Consider the following 10,544-nt stretch of genomic DNA (forward strand, 5'->3'; position numbering starts at 1 on the left):
GGGAACTGCATCCAAAAGTGGTTTATCCTGTGACTGGGAGGGTTTGAAATCAATTGTCTGACAAAATTAAATCAAAACATTCGCAGAAAAAATAATTTTCTGTTTCAGGAAAGATTTATCTTGGAAATTCTGTCGTGTTGAAATTTTCTGTACAACAGTCAGTAAAAAGAATCTTTACAAAAGATCTGCTGTGCTCTGTCACAAATTTGATTAGTCAGAAAATGTGTACATGTTCAAAAATAAGGAAGTCAGTTTTTCCCCCCAAAAATGTAGATGCTGGATGGTGGATTGTTAAACATAAACTCTAATATATTCTTCGCCAACTAGCGCTTTTGCTGAATGTGAAAAGTGTAAAAAATAAATTTCGAGCACCTTTGAAATGGTCTAATTTGCACGGAATGGATGTTAGGAATGTTTCCTAAGTTAAGATATAAATTGTTTTGTACACTTGACTTTATGACAGAATAATAAACACACTGCTATAGGTAACATTTGTATTTCTGCAAGATGATGAACCTTTAACCCTAACAGTCCTCAATCCTTCACCTGTTGGAGGACTGAGGACTGTCAAGGTTAAAGTCGGGTGCAACCTGGAGCATTTTGTGAACAAATTTGGCAACTCTACCACATTACCACGCGCAGCCCCATGATATTGGGCCTTAGGTTTTGCCCTTGCATTGAAATAGCCGCTCATTAGAAATAGTTAAATGTGTTGTAAAGTGCCAAACAAACAATTGTAAGGATTTCTATAATATGTACAAGGTACAGGAATATATAAGGAGATTGGACTGTAGATGAGCAGACAAGACAGAGGCTCAGTTAGCTATGAGAATACAACAGACCTCTTAAAATAATATTTTTGATGAAGCTGAAAACCCTTCATTTTTTATTTACAATTTTAAAACAGGTGCTTCACTTGTCTAAAATCAAAAATGGCAGTTTGATGACCTCCGTCTTGCTCTTCACCAGGACTTTTCAAAAAGGTCGGGAACATTCTTAAGTTTTCCAATGTTCACAACACAGTCTGTAATCATAAGCCTTGGATCTACAAAAATCACGTCTTGACCATTTATCTGCCCTTGGTTGGGGATGTTATGGTCTCGTGCGAACTGCCACTGTCTAAGTCATTATCCTTAGACTCTGCTGCAGCCGCTGCTGCTGCCGCCATCTCCTTAGCCTTGGCTTCAGCCGCCAGTCGTTCTGCCTCCCGCGCAGCCTCATAGGCTGCGATACGCTTCTCGCGTTGCTTCTGGGCTTCAACGACAGCTGCCTAAAAACACAAATGTACGACTGATTACAGACTTGAGGTTTTGGGATTGTAGATTAACAAGTTTGTCCACGATTGAGTTCTTCAAGTACAATGGCCACTCCTACATGGAGGGTTTGGTTTCTCAACCGGTACCCACCTCTTTCTCAGCCTGCAGAACTCTGGCCGTCTCCTTCAGTCTCTGCATGTGCTCGTGTGCTCGGAAAAGTTTGCGGATGAAGAAGATGTGGATCTGATGGGTCCAGAAGTTGAACTGTCTGGTGTCTTCGTCCATCTCTTCCTCCGGTTCTTCTGTTAAAAAGAAAGGAGTAATGTCTTCAGGTATAGTATCTACCAACGCTTTTCACTCGCCTGATATGATTCACCTCTGTAAACTGTGACTGGGGCCTAATGAAACAGCAATTTGCATCCCAGTTCATTGTTGCCATGGCAACATTCTCGAAGCTTGCAGGTAATATCATCTTCACTATTCACAACTTCGCTGAGATGCATCGATTGCATTGTTTGTGAGACAGGCAGTCGAACTGGAGATGAATTTTTTTCCCAGCCAAATTGTAAGACAAAATCTAGTGTGAGGCTGTCAGAACTTAGCCCCAAATATGACAAAAGTCTCTCTGTATGCAGCCAAAGTCATACAAGTAGGACTGTTGATAATATGACACAAAGTTATGCTGTGCCCGAATCAACTGGCTATGGCTAAGACTTGCACACGTGTCTATGGGAATTTGGTTGCAGCTGCAGCCAGTAGGCAATGGCTTCCATTGACGGCCATGTTTTTTTTTCAGTCATAGCCATCAGCCATAGCCATAGCCATGGACACACCCTTACTTACCCTCTGGCATTTCATTCTGTTCAGCTCCCATAGACAACATGGACTGCAACAGGTGTGGTTGTTGTGCATCCTCACCTCCACTGGAGGGGGCTCCTGGTCCACTGTGGGATGATGCAACTAGGCCTGAGGTATCTGTCATGCGAGAGAAAATGTCAAAGGTAAAAACTACTCCATCTGCGTATTTTCTTACAGCTGAACTAGTCCTCAAACACTGATATTTTGTTCTGCCTGGATAAACATAACTTTTTAACAATGCACTACTCAGTTTGGGATCCTGATAAAATGGACGTTCTTTGGGTGCAAAAATGTTGGGGGTTCCCATTGATTTCTTTTCTGAAACATTCTTTTAGAGGCCTTTTAAACAAAAGTAGCTCTGCTGACATATGACTCAATTTGGTGGGTTAGGGTTGCAACTGATGTCATTTTAAGGCAGTAGTCCTGTACATCTTTTGAACAAGTTTTAAAGATGGGATCGCAGTCCATGCAAAAATCTAACATTTTTTATCGGGTGAAGACATTTTTTGTTTCAATGGGGCCAAGCTTTGTGATTACTTTGCCCTCAAACTCAACGGAAGAAATCAGACAACAAAATACATTCTCTTAGAGGGAATGAATTCGATTTGGAGCTTGGCCTGTCTGAAGGAGGAATGGATGTCTCTGACCTGATTTTAACACCTTGGGGTCCATAGTAGTGTTGCTCGGGTCTTGGCCAATGTCTGTGTGCTGACTTCCAGTTGCAATTGAACCTTGAACCTGTGGAAATCGAATAAAAAAAACAGACTTCAATCACATCTTTATCAACTTGAACGGCAAAATTCCACAATGCCAATCAAACCAGTTGCATTTATCTCAATTCTGGGGCAAGATCAAGAAAACTAACAGTAGCAGGTGGGGAATTAGTTTTCGGTCAATTTTCTTTCTTTTGTGGGTTGGGATAGTGGGTTTTCCCCAAACTTTTATGCACATATCACAGATTTAACCCTACCACCCCTCAGTCCTCCAACAGGTGCAGGATTGAGGAGTCTTAGGGTTAATAGTTTCAAGTTGGCAAGTCGTCAGCTAGAACTGTGTTTACGAGGCTAAACAATGTTTGCATATAGTCTAGAAAGGTTTTGAGAGATCAATGGAAAAAGTAGGATATTCATAACACTTTAGGCAGAGGGCTTCCAACCTCTCTATATTTTACCTTTTTGTCTTTTTAATTTGTATCATTTTTAAATACGTGATTAATCATAATGAAGCTGGTAACGACAAAGAACAATTTATTTCTGTGTGGCCCTATTCCATTTCACACACCTCTACTTTGGCAGCAGACAGCTCCAGCCCTGACCCCTTATTGGTGGCGTCTGTGGATGAGGCTACCCTTGGCCCTGGTGACATGGATTCTGATGTTGCTCCTGTGTGATGTGGGGAACCAGGACCAGTGGTACCCTGCTCTTCGCTGTCATCAAGAGGCTGAAAAGAAAGAAAAATGGGTATTCATGATCATCATCATCTTGGCTGGTTAGCAAGTGCTTCCCTGCCACAATTCATTCATATGCAGTATTTGAAGCTAATTAGCAATTATTGGACTAATGGAGATGCCAAGCTAGCTCCTAAATATGCATGAAGTACAATATCTAGCTAGGTCTTGAAGTAGTGGTTAAACCAATGTGGGTACTAAACTGTCTCATGAATACGCATAAAGTGACAAAACTGCTGTATCCTTGAATAGCCTTTCAGCTAATTAGCAATGATTTGGCCCAAGAAGGTACTAACTAGCTCATGAATATGCATATGCTGGCTCATAAATATATGGTACCTGGCTAGCCCTTGAAGCTGATGCCCCTGTGGTGGCACTGAAGCTACTGTGACTGTGCGATATGACTGTGCTCGGCCTTGGGGTGGAGGGGTCCTTGACAATATCCTCGGTCACAAAGATCATGGCACAGCCAATCAACGCCTCAAAGAACTCCAGGAAAGTCATCTGGAAGGAAATGGGACGTGTCAATGAGATGTGGAACGTGCTGTCGTGGTCTGTTCCAAATCAATCAAAATGTAACGCCTACACTGAGCTACATGTTGAGCCAACGGCCTCGAATGACTTTGTACTCAGTGGGTACATGTAGCTCTCTTATGCAGTGGGTTCATAACAGATTCAACTTCCTCCATGATTCGCCTTGTACCTCAAGTTCTAGATTGCATTCATGAGTGTCATATGCCCCCGGATCATCTGCTGCCAGGACTTCCAAGATTCTCTTGGGAGTCAAGTTGTCATTGATGAGACGATAATCCTTCAGCATGTACAGGAACTCTCTCATCTTCAAGGTTGGCTCGAAAGGCGGATGCTGTTGGGAAAAGGATACCGAGAGAACACAGTAATTGGTAACAATCCCACCTCTGCCACCATTACAAACATCTTGTAGCGGGAGTTTCTTATTTTTCTTGTCTGAATTTTGGTCCAATTGTACTATAATGATTTCTGTTTGAATACTAAAATATTCTTATCTCTAAAGATATTTCCTGAAGCCCAATCCTTTGACACTGTAACATCTGTGTTGTATTTGTCATTGTAGTTCTTTAAGCTACACGGTTTCAAGCCAGTTAAACTATTTATAAACTGACCCTCCACTTTCTGCTGATTGAATTCTACATATAATGCAACACTTTTTGATTATATGCAGATTTTCTTTTATCCTTTCTCTTCTTGTTCTCCCAAGCTTTTATTAGCTTTATTAATATATGAAAATGAGCAGTTGCCAGAATCTTGTCTGACTTGGGCTCTTGTTTGTCATTTCCCAGAAACCTTGTTTGGGGAAGAGACAGAGCAGTAGATCTCCCAGCATTTGTCCATGTAACCCAAGGCGTTGACTGCCCGCCGTGGTTCATACAAGAATGTGCCCTGGACATCGCAGGCTGCTGGTATGATGTTATCCGTCATGGCTTTGGCGAGACACCATGACAGGACAGTACCACTTTGACTTCTGTGTAAGGAAGACACACGACAATTTCAAAAACAACTGAAACAAAAATCTGACGAAAATAACAACACAAAAGATTATCTGCTCTGTGCTTGTACAAGAGATGGTGTGTGTTAACATAGCAACGACATCTTATCAAAGGGAACACTGTCACACATCAGGTTCACACATGCTTGATGCAAGCCATTGTGAGCTCATGCGACCATATTCCATTGAAACGTTCAGTCTTTGCATGTGCACTAGGCACCTGGTAGAAACTGTCTCCACCAACCTCTCTGTCTCTTTTCTTCCTGACAGGGTGTGCGTCAACACCGAGCATATCGGATGGAAATCAAAAAAGGTGCAACTAAACAAATGCACGAATTTAAACTTTAAGTTAAATCGTTTCACAACTGCTTTGGAATGATTTTCGTCTTGTTTCGCGGTGACTATTTGATTTCTTCATTTACAGACTTACGTGCATTCCTCTTGGTAGATATGGTAGGACAGCGTAATAAGATTGTTCAGGAATTCTCGCATTAGGAGCTTGTCAAGAGGGTTATGAATGTCGGTGACTGTCTTATTGGGAGCTGTGAACGTAAATAAGAAATAATTATTTCGTAGTGGGATTCATCCTTCAACATTGTGACACGCAATTGCCCAGTGCTTGCCAAGAGTAAAGCAGAAAACTGTATAAACTTGTTCAGATGGGACTGGAACCCATGACCTCCTATGGACTAACCCAGCGAACAGGGTTGGAATCAATTAACACTGTGGCAACCTGCTGGTAGACAGGTGTCACGTTCCCCTTTGACCAATAGGGTATGGTGATGTGTCTATATGTATAGCACACTTCAAGTCAACTTCCTTGAAAGAGAAGAGAGTTGACATGACAACGAAATCCAGGATTTGTTTGTTGGTCATTTATCCCACTTACATAGGATTCTGTCCATCTCAGTCAGGGTTAGATTGTTGTAGTGGAACTGGCAGTCTTTGAGGAAGCGCCAAAACTGAAGCCTGGTCATGATGAAGGTGTTGTCAGGCGACGTGTCGTGCCCCAGGCTGCCGTAGAAATTGTAGACTTTCTTGAAGGTTGTGATGTGACGGAGAACCACAAACATCACCTGCCGTGAGACATCAGGAAAACCACATCATAAGAACAAAAATTTGCGTACAGGGTTTCAAGTTAAGTCAAGTCACAAACAGCAGGTGGTTCAATAGACAATACACCTGTTTCAGCTTTTCTACACAGTTGGCTTGGTTATATGTGAAAAATTAGTATGTTAGCCACTGCAGTACGTATCTCATGGAAAATTCTACACAAAGCATTTTGTTAAGTTCCATCATGAACTGACTACACCCTTTGATAGTGGTAACTTCTTGGTTTAACCAGTAGTCACGGTGCATAGCAACTAACACCATTTCAGGCACTCAGCGGGTGTTACCTGTCCTTATAAATATGCAGCAGTCAAGTTTCATTCACAGGTCAGTTCTCATGCATATGTATGAGTTCAGGTGTCAGGAGTAGCCAGTTACCTGTCGGATCTCCTCCTCTCTGTCATTCTCATTGAAGTCACTCAGCAGGTGTTCTAGCTCCAAGGTCAGACTGGGGCCTAGTGTGTTCCTGCTAGCGTCACTGCGGGACGTCACATCGCCCATGCCTAGATATCCAAAAAGAGAAAAAATCAGTTCAGTATTCCCTAAAAGGTAAGCCTGAACATGTTCAGAGCAAGTAAGTTGGTGTATTATCTCCCTGATAGGACCGACCTAATGACAGTGCTGTATGAACAGTGGTTGCAAGGGCAGAAGTTGGCTAGCAAAGCCATGGGATAGACCAACAGTGGTTGCAAGGGCAGAAGTTGGCTAGCAAAGCCATGGGATAGACCAACAGTGGTTGCAAGGGCAGAAGTTGGCTAGCAAAGCCATGGGATAGACCATCAGTGGTTGCAAGGGCAGAAGTTGGCTAGCAGAGCCATGGGATAGACCATCAGTGGTTGCAAGGGCAGAAGTTGGCTAGCAAAGCCATGGGATAGACCATCAGTGGTTGCAAGGGCAGAAGTTGGCTAGCAAAGCCATGGGATAGGCCATCAGTTTTTGCAAGGGCAGAAGTTGGCTAGCAGAGCCATGGGATAGACCATCAGTGGTTGCAAGGGCAGAAGTTGGCTAGCAGAGCCATGGGATAGACCAACAGTGGTTGCAAGGGCAGAAGTTGGCTAGCAAAGCCATGGGATAGACCAACAGTGGTTGCAAGGGCAGAAGTTGGCTAGCAGAGCCATGGGATAGACCATCAGTGGTTGCAAGGGCAGAAGTTGGCTAGCAAAGCCATGGGATAGACCATCTAGTAAGCTGTACTGGAAACAAATGATTCGCACATACATTACTGGTCTGAATGCTACAGGGAAGGGTGTTATGGATCTGTTTATTGATCACAGATGCAATGGAATCCAATCCACCAACCTGGACCTGAAGGATCTGGTGTCCTGGTCCTGATGTTACTGATGTCAGGCGTGGTGGCTCCATCCATGCTGAAGGCAGGATACTCCGCCATCTTGTCATCTACAAAGACACCCTCGAAGATGCGACCATTCTTGAAAGTAAACAGCCCCTGAGAAGCAGCAACGCAGCATCAAAGAAATTTATCAAGAATAATCAAGGCAGTCTTTTTGGCCAAACTGGAACTAATGGACACCTTTCTTGGTTTCACAAACTGAAACAAAAGCAGGTAGAAAACATACCTTTCAGATAAACATGCTTTAAGAGGGTTTTGCACAAATTTACTCCGTCTTTTTATGGAATTAAGAAAGAATTGCACCGGGAAAGCTTTCAACTAGGGAAATTAAGAGAAGTTTCACTTCTGGTAAATGCAAAGTGAATTTGACATCACAAAACATTTGCTCTGAATTTGCTTGAGTGGACATGTATTCAACCGCCCTGAATTCACAGCACAAATACTTCGTCTGACGTCACAACGTCGCATTCCTACTTGCTCTGTGCCAAGTAGAAACCGGTCGTAATAATGTAATGATGGCTCAGCCTTACATACCCGCCCACATTTCTTGTTATCCACCCACTCCCCCTCGTACTTGGCACCATTGGCGTACAGAAAGACCCCGTAGCCATGCCTCAACCCCTGCAGGAAGTCACCGATGTACTGATTGCGCAGAGGGTACTGGGAACCAGGCAACCTATGGAGGTACCAGGTGTGTTCTCCATGGCCATTCTGTGAAAGACATTTATCGAGAGACATTTGCCAATCAGAGTTTACCAATTCTTAAAATCACCCTAAGGGGATGAAAAAGTGCAATGCATGAATTGAACTGACACTGAAAGTCATTGTTGAAGGAATGCATGATAGAGTTTAGGAGCCAAACTTTGGCAATTTTACCTTTCTAGTTCTTATAAATTCATTATTTACATCAAACTGGCTACAAAACTGTACTGTGCTAAAATAGCCAAAGTATTTTTTGGTCATTGGACATAAAGATACATTTGCAATTTATTTTCACTTTGCAAAATGATTCTCTTCAACAGCAGTTGGAGTTTGGGCAAAATCTAAACTTATTAGAGAGATTTTGCAAAACCTTTAAACTTTACCTGTACTCCGTTGACCCACTGACCGTTATAGGACTGGTCCAAGTCTACCCATCTCATGATGCCCTGGCCGTGTCGGTTATTTGCCATCCATTCCCCTTCGTACACATTGCCACTGCGGTATCGCCGCACGCCGTACCCTTGACGCATGTCATTCACCCAGTCACCTTCGTAAAATGACAGGCCGTCCATATCGTAGCGTATGATGCCCTGCATAAGAACACAAACAAGAATTTGCTTCAATTTCATAGGAACCTTCCTGGATCTTCAAAACTCTGTTGCGCAGGAACCAATTGTATATCCTTTGCATTTGAACCTCCAAGGAGTATCAAGCCCGTTATACAGTGACAGTAAATGGGTCCTAGCTTCCTTAAACCTGCAAAGTCCTCCGAACTCTCTTGGTGGATTTTGACAGATTTGGGAATTTTAGGGCTAATGTAGCCAAAACAAAATGTCAGTGAGAGAACTCTCCAACGTACAGTTCCATGTCTTTTTCCATTGTTCCACTGGCCAGTGTATGAGGATGGCGTAGAGGTGCATCTGAATGTCCCTTGTCCGTGGCGACGACCTTTAAAGACCTCTCCATCATAAGTGCTCTTGTCAGGCCAAGTGTAGAGGCCCTTACCTGTAATTTCATTCATGTTGAAATCACCCTGGAAATAAAAAAAAATGGAAAAATATAGAAATATCCAACTTGCCAAGAAATCTTTCTGACAATCTATTTTAGCATAATCCATAAATGCTGGGGGAACTGATGGAGGTGTGCTGTCGATCACTCGAACTGACTTTAGTTCCTATTCCAAACTATCTTTCGCAGCCGTGAATTATTATAAAAAGGTGATCGAGCGATGGCAATGGGATTGGTGGATTTCAAATGGCACTGACCAATCATCATGCAGATCCAGTGACCGAGTCTAGCACGTACATAATCACGAGAACTGTAAAAGTACGGAGTATGGATTTGAGTTGTGACTGGGTTTGTTGGTCAAAGCTCACCTCATATTTGACCCCGTCACTCCATGTGTATACACCTTTGCCGTGCATTAAACCCTGGGAAAACTGCCCCTAGGGAAACAAAACCCAGAACAGAATAAAACTAGAAATCAAAAGGCTTCGGACTAGGCCTATCAAGAGACAGTCAGCAAAATGTAATGTTATGCAGTATAGATTTCAAATCAAATGTTAGTTACCTGATAGATATGATCACCACTGAAGTAGGCCGTTCCTTCACCATCAAATAAGCCTCGAACCTTCTCACCTTCAAAACTACCAAAGACACATAATGCTATGGAGCAGTAAGTGCACAATACTATGCCCTTACCAGGGCACATCATTGACAGCAATATAGGTAACACCACAAACTAGCTTAACGCAGCACAGGCCAAGGTCGTAAAGGAAAGGAACACCGTACTGTTTACTGGCACGATTGGCCTAATCATTTAATGTAACGTCGGGGGAAACAGGTTTAAAAATGAGCCTAAGTTGTTGGTGTTTGTGATGCTCTAAACTTGTGATGGCCTAATCATGCTAATATGGAACTCTTTCCACAGGCTTTATCGCATTTAGGCCGTGTGCATGCTGTGGGCAAGGACTTGGTTGATTGCTCACCATTCAACGATCAACTCTGCCAGAGTCGGTTCGTCGTACTCAGGTGGGGGAGTCGGTTCCTTTGGCGGTTCTTGCTCCTCAGCTGCCCCTTCTTCCGTCCCAGCCTCCTCCTGCTTCTCCTCTAATTCATCTTCTTTCTTCTCCTCTTCGGGTGGGGGTAGTTCCTCAACAACTTTTTCCTTTTTAGCATTTTTGGCTTTGCCTTTGCCCTTAGAGGCCATGTTAACTCAGCGCAGACGATCAATCGATCAGACATATGTTAATAGCGCCCTCAACGTCGTTAGGTGAATGGTTTCATTAGCAACTG

General features: G+C 43.0%; 1 protein-coding gene across 1 annotated transcript; it reads right to left on the reverse strand.

Annotated features, from left to right (window-relative positions):
• Window positions 1–95: 95 nt before the first annotated feature.
• rsph10b (radial spoke head 10 homolog B) lies at window positions 96–10,503 on the reverse strand. The gene is made up of 18 exons (XM_022233939.2): window positions 10,238–10,503; window positions 9,820–9,895; window positions 9,626–9,694; window positions 9,109–9,282; window positions 8,633–8,839; window positions 8,082–8,258; window positions 7,496–7,643; window positions 6,575–6,699; window positions 5,976–6,162; window positions 5,517–5,628; window positions 4,885–5,062; window positions 4,265–4,426; window positions 3,901–4,065; window positions 3,396–3,554; window positions 2,762–2,852; window positions 2,100–2,231; window positions 1,407–1,558; window positions 96–1,270 (listed from the first exon to the last, which is right to left on the reverse strand). Exons 1-18 carry the CDS (start codon window positions 10,456–10,458, stop codon window positions 1,070–1,072), a joined length of 2,736 nt encoding a protein of 911 aa, XP_022089631.2. The 5' UTR covers window positions 10,459–10,503; the 3' UTR covers window positions 96–1,069.
• Window positions 10,504–10,544: the final 41 nt, after the last annotated feature.

Source organism: Acanthaster planci, linkage group LG18, assembly GCF_054643075.1.
Source record: "Acanthaster planci isolate LZ-2023a linkage group LG18, COTS_SCS, whole genome shotgun sequence".
In the NCBI taxonomy this organism is placed as follows: domain Eukaryota; kingdom Metazoa; phylum Echinodermata; class Asteroidea; order Valvatida; family Acanthasteridae; genus Acanthaster; species Acanthaster planci.

Coding starts and splice junctions, on each gene's coding strand:
- rsph10b (XM_022233939.2), bottom strand. CDS start 10,458: ATGGCCTCTAAGGGCAAAGGCAAAGCCAAAAATGCTAAAAAGGAAAAA. Junction 9,283..9,625: donor GTGACGGGGTCAAATATGAG/GTGAGCTTTGAC, acceptor TTTTATTTCCAG/GGTGATTTCAACATGAATGA. Junction 5,629..5,975: donor TGAGATGGACAGAATCCTAT/GTAAGTGGGATA, acceptor TTACGTTCACAG/CTCCCAATAAGACAGTCACC.